The sequence below is a fragment of the Maniola jurtina genome, chromosome 23 (assembly GCF_905333055.1).
Source record: "Maniola jurtina chromosome 23, ilManJurt1.1, whole genome shotgun sequence".
In the NCBI taxonomy this organism is placed as follows: Eukaryota; Metazoa; Arthropoda; class Insecta; order Lepidoptera; family Nymphalidae; genus Maniola; species Maniola jurtina.
The window spans coordinates 4,176,451-4,194,668 of NC_060051.1; the positions used below are offsets into that span (position 1 = coordinate 4,176,451).

At 36.2% G+C, this 18,218-nt stretch overlaps 2 protein-coding genes across 6 annotated transcripts in view; both read right to left on the reverse strand.

Moving 5' to 3' along the window:
• Positions 1 to 18,218, reverse strand: part of LOC123877355 (latrophilin Cirl) — a 494,916-nt gene that overhangs the window by 363,963 nt on the left and 112,735 nt on the right. The gene's annotated exons all lie outside the window — the stretch shown is intronic.
• Positions 11,873 to 16,271, reverse strand: LOC123877357. Its single transcript, XM_045924024.1, has 3 exons — positions 15,717 to 16,271; positions 14,871 to 15,098; positions 11,873 to 14,071 (listed from the first exon to the last, which is right to left on the reverse strand). Exons 1-3 carry the CDS (start codon positions 16,005 to 16,007, stop codon positions 12,116 to 12,118), a joined length of 2,475 nt encoding a protein of 824 aa, XP_045779980.1. The 5' UTR covers positions 16,008 to 16,271; the 3' UTR covers positions 11,873 to 12,115.

Here is an 18,218-nt window from a genome sequence, read left to right on the forward strand (position 1 = left end):
GCAATTATTTATAAATATTATCGAAGAGTACGGACACCCCTTTTTTTATCTTCTTACTTTTAGTTTATAATAAGTTTAATATGTATAAGAATTGATTTTGTTTTTAGGTCTTTAGACCTATGTAATTATTCAAATAATAAAAAGTACAAAAGAAAGAAATATGTCTATAACTGTAACTGTTCGATTAACTTGTATCATATGGCACTTTTATTAGCTTTACTGAAGAGAACAGGGATCTCAATTCCATTACGGAAGCTAACTCCCTTTCTATTAATTTGTTAACAGCTGTTCTATTGGTTTTTTTTTTTGAGACATTTTATCGATGCTGATATTAGCATTTTTGTTTTTTAAACTACAAATAACAAAACATCAAAGACAATGTACAAGAGAGATTTGAACTCATAACCTCTAATCGTGGGCCTACCTGTTACACCACAAGTGCAAAGCGTGTTAGCCCGAATGACGATACCTTAAATCCATAGAGTGATTAATATTATCCTCATTGCTCTAATTATTAAGAATTCTTTCTAACTTAACCAACGCAACGTGATTCGCATTGACTAAACTGGTTTTGCTTACATAATATGTGGGCGTCCTTAGTAGTTGTAACTTCAATATTTACGTGTGCTATATGTATGCTTTTGTGTGTGTTACGCGACACTGGACGGGTGCAAATATAACTATTTTACTGTGTGTACCACAGTATTCTCAAATCTTTGTCAGTATATTAGTTACTACGGATTTTATTTAAATCGTAATATCTAATTATGCAACATTCGCTGCCAAAATCAATGAAGGCCTTGAACGAAATTTGATTTATTCTGACAGCCTTATGATGTTAATATAAAAAAAACGATAAGTGATTATTAATTATTGAAACTATCATAACCGTTATTTTTTTCTTTGACTGACCGGGTATAATACGATAGTGATTTTGTATGTATGCACTTTTCTTTATACTTAAGTTCTTTTAAGATTGATTAACGATATGACCGCTCCTATAACGTTTATTTATAAGTCATATTTTATTTTCATTTATTTACTTCTTGTTCCTTACTAATTGTCAGTCATACTTTATGATTATTTACTAATTGTTATTCATACTTTATGATTTTCATAAATGTTAACACTTAATAGAATAATAAATAATAATAAATAATAAATAATACTTGTAACATATTATAATTACCAATGTTATACTGTGGAACGCCCCGACGGGGCTTCATGTTGTAACATTATATATATATATATATATATTATGATTTACTCGTAAAACATGAATGCAAGAGAAATAATAAAAAATAAGCTAGTAGCTTGAACTAGTACTGCTTGGTTCCGTGGCAACGTCACACTTGCCACACACTCACACAAAGTTCGTGACACATTTGTTTTTTTTTTTTTTTTTAAATTGGACTAAGGCTCTGTCAAGCCCCTCGAGCCGTCTGTTTGTGACCCTCGAGCTTATAGTTACAACTACGAGAGCTCTTCAGGCCCTGTTTAGATTGCATATTTATAGTTTTAACTGAGGACTGCGCTTTTAATGGTTTACTTCGGTTTGTGTCATAATCCATATGACAAATATTTATTAAAGCAATTTTACCCTAGTAGAATGTCTCCAGCGAATCCCCAAATTGGGAAAGGTTAGCTATCATCGGTTATCATGGCATTCGATCGTAATTTTCGTCAGAAAGTAACGCAGTTAACAATTTAGCTTGCCATTCTCACCCACTAGATGAGAATCTGAGCGTATCCTAGGTTTCAAGGCATCTAAACGTTTCGTAAAAATACTCGAAAAGAAAAGACTCATTTTTGCGATCGCCGGCTGCACGGGCACCATCTGGCACGGCTGCCCAACTGCCGGCTACGTGAGTGCCGGCTGGCGCGGCCGCCCGAGCAGTGGCTGCGTGAGCGCCAGCCACCGCGGCCACCCGAGCGCTGGCTGTGTGGGCGCCGGCTGTCGCTGCTGCGCGAGCACCGGCTGCATGGGCGCCGGCTGGCACGGCTTGCCCGAGCGTCGACTGCGTGAGCGCCGGCCGGCGGCGGCTGCGAGCGCCGGCTGTGCGGACGCCGGCTGCGAGCGCCGGCTGCGTGGGCGCCGGCTGCGTGAGCGCCGGCTGGCGCGGCTGCAAGCACCGCCTGTGTGGGCACCGGCTGCCCGAGCGCCAGCTTCGTGAGCGCCGGCTGGCGCGGCTGCCCGAGCAACGGCTGCGTGAGCGCCGGCTGGCGTGGCCACCGAGATCCTGGAGCGTTTCGCCTCCTTCCGCGATGCCGCATCATCTCGGTGGACTGAGACGTAGACACCATCTTGTTCGGGAGGGTTCACTGTAAGCCATACCAGATACGGGAGGCAGTAAAAGTTCGAAAAAGTATGAGGTTCTATGCATGTGGAACATATTAGTTTTATTCAATTATGAATTATAAATACAGATATTGATATTTTTCTGATCATTACGCGACTATATTCTCCTTGACTATCACCGTGAGGACGTACGAGTAAGTCACTCAGAGAAACTAATGAGAATTAATTTTAATGTTTATGCAATACCCACAAGAAGTCGATTATATCAAGGATTTGCCTTGAAGAAAAACTTGAAACAAAAACGAATAGCATGCGGTATTTTATTTGTCACGTGACTAACATCAATTTCAATTTCACAAAATATGGGTATTTTAAAAATAAATGACAAGTTTACGGTTCTTATTTGTTGGTAACTAATATCACAAAATGAAATAATCACAAAATGTGTGTTTCATTTTATTTTATTTTGATAAAAAGAAATTTTAAAGTTTAAATGTTGTATATCTTAGTGGATTTTGCGTTAATTCTACCCACTTCTGAAATGTTGGCGCTAACTCAGATCGCGCCAACAGATACCTACATTTTGTGATCTCAGGATTTTAATTTTATTATTATTAATAGTAGTGAAATAAAACATAACTTACTCATAATTAATGCTGTATTTCTTATACTTTACCACTTGTCTTTACAATTTGCCACTTTAACACTTTAACACTTGACAATATTCCACTTCACACTTTCTCGATTGGAGTACAAAAATACACTGCCTGAGCGGGCTGGCCCGACTCTCGAAGAAAACTCCAACTACTTCCGGACAATAATAATTGCCTTTGTCAATATACGTCTTGTCATGAAACGTATATTGACAAAGGTATAATAACATATTTAATAAGGTGTATTGACGTGGCTACACTTGTTTCATTACACAAAAGTTATATAAAAATAGTAATTTGGTCAGTGTTGCTGATAATAAACAGTATTTTAGCCAGTGTTGCTAACATATTTATTATTTATGGAGATTTACCTACATCAATTTAAAGATTCATGCTTATTTTATAAACTTGTTAAATAGTACCTACTTATTTATATACCCGCGACTTCGCCCGCGTGGATTTCGGTTTTTTAAAATCCCGTAGGAACTCTTTGATTTTCCGGGATAAAAAGTAGCCTATGTGCTAATCCAGGATATTATCTATCTCCATTTCAAACAGCCAAATCCATTCAATAGTCATTGCGTGAAAGAGTAACAAACATACACACACACACACACACACACACACATACAAACTTTCGCCTTTATAATATTAGTGTGATGTGACTAGATTGTGTCATTTGATTAAATTAAAGAAAATCGATAGAGTTCCACTTAAAAGGCACATCACTATTCAAGCGTATTTTGTAAGGGTTGTAATGTCGCACCAAAGATTACAATTTCATGTACAAACACCTTCTACTAGTATATTATAATAGCACTAATTACTTTGGTAAATTATATTTAGGTACATTAATATTCTCTAGAGCCTGGATGAATGAATTGCTCTTAACTAGTTCATAATGCTAATGATAATAAAAGGTGGTAACGAAAAACATGGAAGTTTGTTTTGGGCTTCTTCTCTGACCAAGGCGAAAGCCTAGCTTTAGTGAAATAATTAACAGGGCTCTCTCCGTCACTCGCTTCTGCTCGCTTCATACAATCGTAGTTCCAATTTCATTTTAGCTACGCTATGTTATCAACACAAGAGTAAATTAAAAATTTATAACACCCCCTACAAGTGAAGGTTACAGTAATAACTAGAAAAGAGCTGATAACTTTCAAACGGCAGAACCGATTTTCCTGGATTATAGCTAAGAACACTCTTGATCAAGTCACCTTTCAAACAAAATAAACTAAATTAAAATCAGTTCATTAGTTTAGGAGCTACGATGCCACAGATAGATACACAGATACACACGTCAAACTTATAAAACCCCTCTTTTTAGGGTCGGGGGTTAAAAATAGATGCAAAATAGTCTGCATCATTGTTGGAATAAGTCTCATTCCGTTTTTAGGGGGTAGTGGGAGGGGGAATATTATCACGTAACAAATTGGTTTCTCTACCTTTGTTCGGCATTCGTCCCAGGCCCTTTGGTAAGACGGATGGCGTAGCGTTAGCAAAAAAAAATTGCAGAAAAAATTTAAATCAATTTAGCTGCAATTTAAATATTTAATTCAATTTTATTTTCAGTTAAAAAAATTTAATACCAGATTTTAGTTTTTGACTGACTTTAAAAAAGGGATTTTTTGAAGTCGGTGAGGAAGGTACTATCATAATTTATAATCTAGATTCAATTTTGTGGAACAGTGATACAAATTATAATAAATTTCTGAAAAATTGTAAAATACAATTATAAATGATTTGATAGAGGCATTAAACAGAAAAGAGTACCTATATCCGAAGCAAAGGAGCAACTTTAATCTGGATATTATAATCTCTCAGAATTTAGTAAAAGTAACCTAAACCTAACTAAAGTAACCTAACTATTCAAAATGGCTGATACACAATGACAAAAACTTACCATGAATATGCATTAAGTAACTATGTCTCACCAGTTTTTGTCTGTCTGTAACGTCCGTTAGCCTCCATTATAGACTCTCACGACTACCGAAATAGGAGCATTGTGATATAGCTTATTATATTTTTTGTTTCCATCGATTTCATTGTACTTTGTAAACATGGAATTTTACTCACAAGTTCATGCTCCTTTACTTCAAGCACCGTTTAAATAAAACGGCTCAATTCTTTAAGTAGGTACCTGTAACAATGAGAAGATGATATTTTAGAATACATTTATTATACTTATTATTTTGGTTGACAGACTTCAAAAAATACTGGAGGCTGTGCCCGCATGTTTACGTAATTTATTATGTTTACTTTGTAAAGTACTTAACATTTATTAAGGAACTAGCGATCCACCCCGGCTTCGCACGGGTGGAATGTAGATACTAATGTGGTGTTCAGTGTGGTTATTTTGCTATATTTCAAAAGAATAACACAGCTTTTTCAATAAAAGCTCTCAGACGGCTTAATTTTTTCCGATTTTAACAAATCCACTCACAACAAAGCCCATTAAAATCCATTGCGTAGTTAAAAGATCGAAGCGACTGTTTTATACTATGTACCACAGATTATTGTGCATATATTTCGATGTCGACCATCACTAGTTCAACGGTTATAGAGAGAACAGAAATTCGAAGGTAGACGATTGAAACGCCTCTCTTGCACATATCTTGTCGTTGTCGAAAGGATTTTCATAAATTCCATTGGAACAAGTTAGCTGTTAGATATGCTAGAAAAAATATATACCTAATAAAATAAATAAGGTAATAATTTTCTGAAAACAGTAAAATTAAAATAAAAATAATTATGAAGATCCGATTTTGACGCAAAAAGACATAAGTATCTTTAAAGATTGGTTTCATAATTTTATTATTATCAGCACACACTTCATCAAATTACTGTCAAGTGAATTTTTGGTCAAGGACAAATCAGTCAAGAAAAGGAACACGTGAGAATCATTAGAAATCAGATCTCTGTCATTTTTTTGTCAACCTTCCGAAGAAAAAAAATCGAAGTCTTCTTAACATGGAGCAGAAAAGATTCTATTGTTAGGCGCATTTCGAGGGTAAAGCCTACGAGGCACAATACACCACGTATTTACTTTTTTGTCCACCCTACTTGCGCTATTGAACTTCGGTTAGGTGACGGGATTTTTAGGGTTCCAACGGGCGCCAACGGGGCCCTTTCACTAAGCCTACGCTGTCTGTCCCTCCGTCCAACCGCCTGTCTGTCAGTTGACTGTATCTCGTGAACCACTACGGTAGAGTTGAACTTTTCACAGAATGTGTATTTCTATTGCCGCTATAACAACAAATAACAAATAAGTAGGTATTTCAAAATGGCTACTATAAAAATCAAAAAAATTAAAAAGATTTATATATACTGTACGGTACGGAATCCTTCTCATAACTCAGACACGCACTTGACCGATTTTTTTCTCTCTCTCGTCTTCTTTAATAATGAACCAGTTTCGCTCTTCGGTAAATACTTTATTTAACATTGTTTAATTTACATTTAGATTAAATTAGTGTCGTTTTGTTTCAACATTGTTTCAGAACGATTGATTTTTCTTTTTTTCTAATACGCATTTGATTTTGCGCTGAATAGATAATACGTAGGAGAACCCAAGTAACCGACATAGCTCAACGGGTTGGAATTTGCGAAGCCGATATAATGTATAAAAAGTTAGATTATTCTTGGATTTCCTATATCTAGATTTTACATGAGCACTACAAATATTAATAACACTGCACCCGAGATATTAAACAGAATGTCAGATGAAATAAATGAAGATGGCCGTCTCTTAGACTATTTAATTCGAGGCAAGTGTTGACGTTTAAAATGATATATTTATGAGAAATAACGGCCCAACGCATAATAATTGTGACATTAAAGTCATTGAAGCAGTGAACGAGATTGGAAGGAATGTAAGACATTTGGTTAAAATGTAGAGCGGCTATTGTGATAAATATAGCTTTTACTTAGTCTATCTATTTCTATTACTAGCTTAAGATCTCTTCAAGATATAAGTTGCTCTTTCAATGTTTGTGTTTTAGTTTTTGATATAAAATAATATATATTATATATATTAAAAAAAAAAAAGAATGTTAGTCATTTTTTAATCATGACTAACATTCCCATTGCCCCTCCAACTAAGCGTAAAGCTTGTGCTAGGAGTGGGTACGACACTAGTGCAACGGGTGGGATTTGAACCGCCGCCGACCTTTCGGATTTCAGTCCGCTCCTATAACCGTTGAGCTATTAATAAATGAATACAAACTCTGCTTGGATAGATTAGAACTAAATTACTTATTGTCACCCTTCCTCAAATCACAATATCTTACAACACGAACTGTCTTCGTCAAGGGGTATCGCTGTTTTGTCCTATCTATCACTAGTATAACTTTCAAATATCTTCGTAAGGAATGTTAAGCTTGGATTGAGCAATATTAGCTTATTTATGGTGTTTGTATCTTGTCTCAGTTATTAATGTCGGTGACTAAAATAAATGTTTAGTGTAAAATAGGAGTTAGATTTTAGTGTTTAAGTGATACAGTTGCATATTGGTGAATGATTTATTACGAGGTTTTGAGTGGTAAGTTATACTTAATGATATTGGAGTACAGCTCGCAGTTTTGGTTTAACAGTTTAATTTTTTTTTATAATGTACGATCTACATCATTCTGAAACTTCGCTTGAAAAGTTTCAAAAACATTTAGCGGATAATATGTACGGTCGGCCTCAAAATTCGAGTAGCAATTCAACGAAACTTTCGCATCAAAAACTATTGCATTACACAATGCAATGCACAACCGTGCCACGCGAATATGATCATTAAGATGCTACATGACTTACGGCCTTTGACTGTACTCACTAAGTATCTATTTTAATTTTGCAAATTTTCGCTACAGGTTTACAAAGTAGGTATAATAGGAAGTTTTTTAAAAAGTGGTAGATATTGATAGTAAAATATCGATTTTTATACATCCCATTTATTCTAAAACAAACTTTTTAAAGCGCAACACACACCGGCAGATAGAAGAGAAGAACTCACCGGTATGCAAACTATGTACTCTCAAGATAATTTTTTTAACATAACTTCAAAAAGTTAGAGGTGCGTGACCGGAATTGAACCCCGACCCGCCGATTGCGAGGCCGACATCACTAGGCTATCACTACTTAAGAAGGTGTTATTACTCTACATTTTTGCACAGAAATTAAAATGCTTTAAGTACCAACATACTTTTTCCCTCAAAGCGAAGCTTAATTACCAATCGGAATCAGGTCACTTGGTATTGAGAACAAAAGTGAACGAGTGAATGAACGGCTGATTTATTTGCGCACGCCGATCCCGAATGGTTGAATGTAAATCGGGCCTACAAAGCTTTGACCGGGCATTATTTAGAATGCTTAAATCAACTAAAAGGAACACTGATCTGGTTCAGTCAATCCTGTTTTAGACAACCGTTTTAGCCATTAATTGTCTGTTTTATTTGAACATGTTCCACTGTGAGTGAAGTTAAATTTAACTGAAGAATGACTCTTACGTAAACAATCTGCTCTGTGAGGCGATGAGGCTCGATTTCAGTTACCTTTGGAGTCTAATTACAATGATGATAGCTTAGTGGTTAAGACTACTGGTACGATTCAAAAGTACAGGGGTTTGGTCCCGGGCACGGGAAGTCACGGAAAAAGCTTATAGAAGGATCTTTCGCCAAGCACCAGTTATTAAAAGTCTATAAGGGTGTACAGTGTTTGGACACTCTACTGGTCAGCGCACACACGCTGGATAGCCTAGCGAACCATTCGCCTGAGCAGGTCAACCGCTCATTCACTTCGAAATTTATAAATCTCTATGAGACTGTCGATATTAAACGAATCAAAAAGAGCTGCTAGACACAAGTGACGTAGATTGTAGTGTGGATATCGCCACAAGAGACTTAAGTCCAGCAATGGATATCTATCAGTTGACGATGACAGAAGTGAGTCAGGATCGTATGATGATATACTTTGTAATAAAATATCAAGTTTTGAACAGTAAAACAAAGTCTGACACATCAACGTACCTACAGCTTAAGCCATTGGGTCCAAAAACTTGAGATTTTATTCGTAGATAGACTAAGAATTTGAGAAATTCCAGAGGGATTTTAAAAATGTACATCTATGCAGCCGAAGTCGCTGAAAGAACTAGTCAGTATAGTAAAACCTTCCACCAAGCGCCAGTTATTAAAAGCCTAGAAGGGCGTACAGTGTTTGAACGCTCCACCGGTCAACGCACACACGCCGGTCAGTGCCGGGCGAATCATTCGCCTGAGCAGCTCAACCGTTCATTCACTTTGATGTCCCGGTATCACGCACTTTCCACTTCACATTACTTGAGCATTGTAAACGAGTTAAATGGAAGAATGAACTGATAGGATGATTTTTTTAAATAGCTATAAATCTTGGTTTATTGTACCAAAAATACATTTATGGAAATAATTCATTAAATCATTAAAGTTATGTCTGTACTTTTACAGATTTCCGTTAAAATATTCAGTTTTAAAGTTAGGTACACGGTGTCTACACGGGTATCTGCATATAAACCCGTGTAACTTTCATACTATCAGTTTCTAGAAAGTATCTACAAAATTGAGTTTGATAAGTTAATATTCCAATGAGAATCAAACTAAGTTTGTATGGAGCGAGTGACGGAAAGACCGCCGTTAAAGTTCTCAAGATATGCAAACTTAGGTATATTAAACCTAGTTCACACATCCGTCTTCGGTCTTGTCTTACAACTGTCAACGTTCTACGGCGTGTGACGCAACGTATATATGTAATTTCACATTTACGTATAAGATAAATTCAACAATGACCGACTTACTAAAAATATCTCCCTATATCGCTGCCAGTAGGTGTGATCATCAACTAAAGTAAAATCTACTTGTATTTCCATCTTATGAGTCATAACCTCATCTTATTATAATTTATAGATTTCTACGTGTGTACAAAGAAAGATTATGTTCTAGATTTTATCCAAGCAAATGCGAAAATACTTTGACACAAAGTACAGTGGTAGCTTGCATCCCATAGGCTACTTTTTATCTTGGAAAATCAGAGTTCCCAGGAGATTTTTAAAAACTGAAATTCAAGCGAATTATAAACCTAAATTAGCATTGGGCGAGGCATATAGTCCAATAACCGATTGGGGTTCCGTAGCGACCTTGCACTGGAAAATGCAGCGTTGGCAGGCCCCCGCTACAGGGCAGATAACATCAAATAAGTCGAAGAGAGCCGCTGGGTTCAAGCAGCGCCAACCGTGGCATATGGAAGTCCCTGTAAGAGACCTAGATCCAGCTGTGAACATCATCGGTAGATGATGATGAAGTCCAAGCGGACAAAATCGCAGGCATTACCTAGTAATATAGATATAAATATAACTTAAAATTTAAAAAACCCCGATACAAAAACCTCTATAAGAAAACTAGAAAAGAGCTGATAACTTTCAAACGGCTGAACCGATTTTCTTCGATTATAGTCAAGAACACTCTCGATCAATCCACCTTTCAAACAAAAAAAAACTAAATTAAAATCGTTCTATTCGTTTAGGAGCTACGATGCCACAGACAGATAAACAGATACATACGTCAAACTTATAACACCCCTCTTTTTGGGTCGGGGGTTAATAAATGAAGCCACTGATTGCTTTGAATTGTACAAGTAGGTGATGGCTGCGACTTCGTTCGCGTGGATATAGATTTTTTAATCTCGTGGAAACTCTTTATTTTTTCCGGGATAAAAAAATCCAGGGTGTAATCTATCTCAAGTCCAAACAGCCAAATCCGTTCAGTAGTTTTTACGTGAAAGAGTAACAAACATACACACACACACAAACACACACACATGTACCCACAAACACACATACACACACTTTTGCCTTTATAATATTAGTGTGATGTATCCCGTAATATTTGTGCAATAAAGACTCACCTATAGGGACGAATGACATTGTAACAACCGGTAACAATGGCAGGGGACGCGGAAAAAACTAAAGCAATTTGTGAAACACGAGCGATACGGATGGGATGGGTTGATTAATTTATACCGTCGCGTCTGGCCATTCAACTTGCAAATATTTTTCACACTTCAAAAAAAGAGGAAGTCCTCAATGCAACGCGTATTTTGAAATACAAGTCGCAAATACAGTCAATACTCTACTCATCCAATAGATGCTTAATTGCTGGATATCCGTCCATAGCTAGACATAAGTGCCTATTGACATTGTCCAAAAACACACTTATTTGGGCGAGGCTATATTATTGATGAACTAGAGGATGCCCGCGACTTCGTCCACGTGGATTTAGGTTTTTAAAGATCCCGTGGGAACTGTTTGATTTTCCGGGATAAAATGCCTATGTCAATTAAAGGGACGCAAGCTACCTCGGTACCAAATTTCATACAAATCGGTTATGCGGATGGGTCTTTAGGAACCCCGTGGGAACTCTTTGATTTTCCGAGGTAAAAAGTAGCCTATGTCCGTCCACGGGATATAAGCTAACCCTGTACCAAACGTCAGAATCGGTCAAACTGTTAGGTTGGGCCGTGAAAAGGTAGCAGACAGACAGACAGACACACTTTCGCATTTATAATACTAAAGTAATACTAAGTACTAGCCGATGCCCGCGACTTCGCCCGCGTGGATTTAGGTTTTTCGAAATCCCGTGGGAACTCTTTGATTTTCCGGGTTAAAAAGTAGCCTATGTGCTAATCCAGGATATTATCTATCTCCATTCCAAAGGAGACCGACCATCTCCCATACATTGTTGGGTCCAGGATTTGATGAAGCGTTACAAGTTCCAAATTAATGTTATTTGTTAGATAAAAATATCAACTTTAGACTGTATTTGTTTCAGTTTGATTGACAATTGCATATTAAAGATACATAGGTTCGAATCTATGATGAGGTTATGTTAGAGAATGTGTTATTTGAACAATACTTTTTGTAATTATTAATAAAATAAATATCAGATGACTAATAGTTAACTCTTTAGATAGATAGGTTTGAATTAAGTACATAATTCATGCACAGAACCAATAAGTAATAGGTAGTTATTCCAAGCCAATAATAGTAGGTAGGTTTATGGTTCCAAGGTAAAGAAAATAGGTTAGTTAAAAATAAACAACAGTTTTTTATGTAATCACGCTTTTTAATGATTCGTAATTATGCATACATTAATCATTCATCTTCATACACAACTAGAATGGAATCTAGGAAGTGTGCAGGGGGTGAAATATATTCTTGGTACCTAGCCCAACTCAAATACCATACGATCGACATTATATGTGCGCAACAACCCACTGTACGCCTTCCTACTATGCAATTACAATAATATTGTAGTAATGCTTGCCTTCCAGAAAGAGAGCTGTCCACCAATATATAAACAAAATATGTTTTTCTACTAATGTGGCGAGAGTGTATTCTACCTCTTAGTAACCAAGTACTGTTTGACAGGGACAGCTCTCTTAAAAAGTCATTATCAACCTCCCTCCACACTTCTATTACATAGGAGCCATCTGCCCTTACATGTTCGCCGTAATAAGAACGGGCTTGTTTAATTTGGTAAGTTCCTAAGGAAACTAATATTAGTTCACTATATGTAAGCCGGGGAAAATCTGTTAAAACATTTATGCTGTTTACTGGTGTTGCTCTAAATTCTAGTCGCCTTCTGTTTAAATTATTTTCCACAACATAGTTCGCCAATCTATTTTCCCTGTACATGTTTTCATTTATTATCTGAAGAATTTCCCCGGCATCATCCCGGTTGGTTATAACAGGATGAAACGCATTTATAAGAGCGGCAGCCACCTTAACATCTTGCATCAAATGACTAGATGCTACATTAAAATAATCTTGTCTTAGAAGTTTAAAATCTCGTTTAAATCTACCGTTAACTACTTCTACAACCCAACGACAAATGGTGACTGCCCTTGATTTATTTGCTTCTATTGTCGACAGCTGTGTTTCACCCTGCTGTAACGAAGCGGGTACATATGTGCGATAGCCACACGAATTAAGTAAGGGCAAGGCATCCCGAAATCCTCTATCTAGGATAAATGCGTCACCGGGCTGAAAATATTCTCTCATTGTGGAGCCATCTTTAAATTCTTCTTTCATTATGTCAGAATCGGACATTGTAGCGGGATATGGACCTAAAACATCTATTATATAGCCATCGGTACAAACAATTAAAAATGGTTTAACCAAATTCCTGTATTTATGTAAACTATATGTATCTTTTTGGTACATATAATTCGAGCTTTTTTGTATATATATATATGTGCCATCAAAAATGACTACTGGCTTGCTTTCATTATTTTCACTTCCAAACAAACCACTTGGTATCATCAATGTTCTGTCAATCAACTGTTGCCTGTTAATATGATTTAGGCCTAAATGATGTGGAACATAATTCTCAATCAAATATGCTCTTGCTTTTTTCATTAAGCGTGATAATGTTGTCCGTGGTATCTGGAGTAAAGTTGCCAATCTGTCATCTGGGTCTCCAGTACGCAGTTTCATAAGATAAGCTGCTAGAGCTGTTACACCTTTAGACATTCGTACCAATGTTGGTGATTCATTTAATAATTGGTTAAATTGGACTTTTGTTAATCCAATCCAATAATAAAAGATGTGGTCTTCAATGGAATCTATATCCTCAAAGTTCAAAGCTGCAGAACTTGATGTTTTTAAAGCCAACATATCTTGAATATGCCTTGCTGAGAAACTATTTATAAAATTATTTGTTATTCCTATTAAAACATCCCATGATTCTACACCATACAAATGATAATCACACAGGCGATTATTGGCTGGTATATACAGCTTGTGCATATTAAGAAGATTTTTTCTTAATGAATCTGGAATTCTGTGCCTTTCACTCCTCCTACAGCCTTCAATAAAACATCTTCTCTCTGTTTCAATGGCTCTAATATAATCAGGCAAAATAATAGCCTCACTAATATTCGAAGGTTGTTGGATGACTTCTTCCGTTGTTGAAGTAGATGCTTCAGGCACTGGCAAAGCAGAAACCAACACATCCGATGTTGATGTTGATGGTTCTGACATAAAGTGGCGAGCTGCTCTGTCTGCTCTCACCCAACAAGAGTGACATATTTCACTTTGAGCTCCAATCTGAAAATGAAATGAAAAAGGAGATTGGCATACTTATAAAAATTATAGTAGCTTCTCAATATATTTCTAATAACTAATTTTGACCTCCCTGGTGCAGTTGTGAGCGCTGTGGTCTTAGAACAAGAGGTCTCGGGTTCAATTCCCGGCAGAGTCAATTTGGGGATTTATAATTTCTGAATCGTCTCTGGTCTGGTGGGAGGCTGGCTTTGGCTAGTTACCACCCTACCGTCAAAGATGTGCCCCGCCAAGCGATTTAGCATACCCGCACGGTAGCGTGTAGAAACCAATTACAGGTATGGTTTGAATGTTCACTGCTATACCCATTCCAAGTTAGCCCGTTACCATCTTACACTTCATCTTCACTTACCATCAGGTGAGATTGCAGTCAAGGTCTAACTTGTCATCGAATAAAAAGAACAACTTTTGTACAATAAAATATCAACCTTCACAGACAATGTACCTTTTGACATAAGCAATTAATTCAATTCAAAATGGAGGTCATAAACTAGTTGAATCATCACACATTGACATCATTTGTGCAGAATAGGGAATCCTTTGTGGGATTGATTTTACAACAATATGATCACAAAGTAAGTTTTACATCTACAATTGCACAAGTTTAAACGAAGTATGAAAAAACTTCTATAAAGGCAAAAGTGGCTTTGCAAGCTTCACATTTCATCATAAGCACCTGTAAGCTAGTCCTTTGCAAGAAAAAAAATTTTTAATTGAAAACTTGAGTTTGAGTGTTAAGATACCAATGTGGTTGATGTATAAGTATTAATATGTGAATACTTACAGTCCTGGGTAGAATCCATTCACTAATAACATTATATATCCTCTCTTCCCGTTCAGATATAGTTCGTAGCCGATGGGATCGTGCATTCCGCAGTAGAGAACGACCACAGTGGACACACACATGGACATGACCACGCGGAGCATGCATCACGTCACTAGGTCCACATAGGAGTAGAGTATCAACAGCCAAATCCCAACAAGCTTGGCATAGATGATGATCACGTTCTACCTAAAATATATTTAAAGTAGGTATGTTTAAGGAATACACCATGTAAGAGGCTAGTCTAATTTACTTTTGTGTCTGTCTTTAGTATTTTTTATACTGTTAAAGAATAGTGTAGTGTATTGAATATTAGTATTGAATATGATGCCTTAACATGGGTAGCTTAAGTATGTCACGCTCTCTTTAAAACATTTCTGTGGTGGTGTCGTGTGATGCGGGTTGTTACGTTCCCTCTAATATGGTTGAGCGAAGCAATGGCTGGGTCTTGTCATGCTCGTGAACGGGTGGCATCGACGGGAATGGGGCTGCTTTCTGTCTGCCCATCTTGAAATGCATCAAATTGTAAGCTGTAGGCATTTTTTGGAATTTCTTCTCATTGCGGAAACACTGTATACATTGTAGACCTAGAATTCTATTGTAAATTGAATTGAATTGTAAATGTTATATTGAAAAAGAGCAACCGCCGAGTTTCTTGCTGGTTCTTCTCGGCAGGAAGGGCATTCCGAACCAGTGGTAGATTCACTCGACTATTCAAAAGTGCTTGTAAAAGTCTATTTGAATAAAAAATTATTCTATTCTATTCTATCATAAGCGGTAAACTGTAGGTATTATTCATGTACTTACCCTTAGTGGAGCAACCCATTCACGTACAATGGATAAGACGGATTCTTCATTTAAAGGACGTCTTCCCGTTATATTGCAACGAGCTGTTGCAATACCACAATTAATGCAGTTCTCCATTACGATAGGCGAAATCGAGGTCCGAATTAGCAAGCCGTGGTCAATCAAAGAAGCAAATACAAAGTCCGTGTTCGCGCCGAGGTAGTTCGTGAAGGCAAGATTCGTCAGGTTCCGTGAAACAGTCCAAGTCGTTGAAAAAATCACCGAAAATACGAATATCGCACCAAAACACATTCCCTTGCGCGTAAACACAGAGCGAATGGCAGTTGACAATCGTTTACAGTTGTCACATTGACATTTTTACCATAGACTAAGCCATTCCATTTTACGGAATGCATGATCCCAACAAAAAACACAAACATTTCCAAAAAAATTTTTCTATATTTAGCAACTGTAAATTAAAATTATTTTTAGTGATTTTGATTGAGCATAAAATAAATGATTTTTGCCAATTTTTATTTCCCGTGTAACATATTGGGCCCAAAGTGGTCGATCTCCTTTCAGACAAATCCGTCCAGTAGTTTTTGCGTGAAGGAGTACCAAACATACACACACACGCACACACATACAAACTTTCGCCTTTATAATATTAGTGTGATAGTGTGATGGATAAATGATAATGATAATGATAATGATAAAAGTTGTATGGAAGCGAGCAGCTGAGCCTTCGGTTGCCAGCAAGATGGTGTTAGTATATTGTTACATATTGTAACTTTTTTACCCGACTAGAGCAAAGCGAAAAGGAAGGGTTATGATTATGATGTATGTAGGTATGTATGATGTTCTTATCTCATTTTTTTTCTTACAAATACAAATAATTTATTTCCAAAAAGATTAATAACTAAGTACAATTTAATTTACATCTTATTAAATACCTACAATCCTAAGTACCTACATATTTTAAGTAGAATGGTAGTTTGGTACTTTTATTTCTTTGTGGGCAACAAAAAATAATAATATTACATTCTACTTTTTCATCTATATAGCTATACTATTTACTAGTGTTTGTGCTACTTTGTTTTTATGTAGGTCGCAACAACAAAGTGAACTGTAAGCATATACAATTAGTAAGATAACTTAGTTTTTAATGTTTTTTTAATATTAATAAATTATCTCAGTATAATAATGATAAGTTTTTTCTAGTGTTCTGGTTACATCCTGCATAACGAATGTATATTGCACCAGAAATATATGGTATAAAGTAACAAGTGTAAATTAAAAATTTAACTCCCCCGACGATCCAAAGTATTTGAGTTTTCCAAAACATCATTTTCAAATAAATAATTATGTATTTAGGCAACGTCCATCTTGACAGCTTGACATTTGTCTATTGACATAATATTATGAACCTAACGGTTATCTAACCTTCTTTTTTACAAGAAAACTAGAAAAGAGCTGATAACACTTAAACGGCTGAACCGATTTTTTTAGATTATAGCTAAGAACACTCTCGATCAAGCCACCTTTCAAACAAAAAAAACTAAATTAAATTCGGTTCATTCGTTTAGGCGCTACGATGCCACAGACAGATACACAGATACACAGATACACAGATACACAGACACACAGATACACACGTCAAACTTATAACACCCCTCTTTTTGGGTCGGGGGTTAAAAATCCATATAAAATCAATAAAAATTAAGCAGCCATTGTCAAAAGTGACAGCTAGTACCTATTCTCTTCACGCCCGAAGAGCTTGAAATTGGGCGGATATTGACATCCCCAATACCTTCGTAACTTGAATCTATTCCACAACAATGGCCTATTACGAAAATTCCTAACTCCGTGAAACAAATAATTAAATTTACATTCAAATACCGATAGGGCTGTCACCTATCAATTCTATAGAGACAAGGATTTAATTACATATATGTAAAAAGAAAGCTGGAACTTATCAAAAAGATCTTGTTTGGAATTATTGCCAATACTGGAATTAAACAGAGACTTGTCTTTGAATAATGATATGACTACTTCATTTATTTTAATTGTAATTTAATTTAATTTATACTTTTTTCTTGTATATTTATGATAAGTTAATTTAATTAGTGTAATTGGGTTATAAGTCGGTTATAACCCAATTACATTACAATTACCCAATAATTGAATAAAAATACTAATACATATAAGTCATCCTTTAAAATCTGATTGGTCGAATAAACCCATCTCCTCTCCGCTCCGCTTAAATGAAAACCTGTACATTACAAGAGACGAAGCTATTAACTAGAAGTAAAATATTAAAACTCTTGACACTTGTAACCTTTTTATAAAGGATGGTTGCCAACCCTATTTAGAAGCCCTGTCCGGAAGTATTTAGTGATTGTACCGCGGTAATTTTTCATCATAATTAGGTACTTTTAAAATATTTACGGTCCATTGTAGTTTTGGGGTTTCTTGCGGGCTGTAGACCGTACCCTAAAATATGTAACGTGTCGATCACACTAC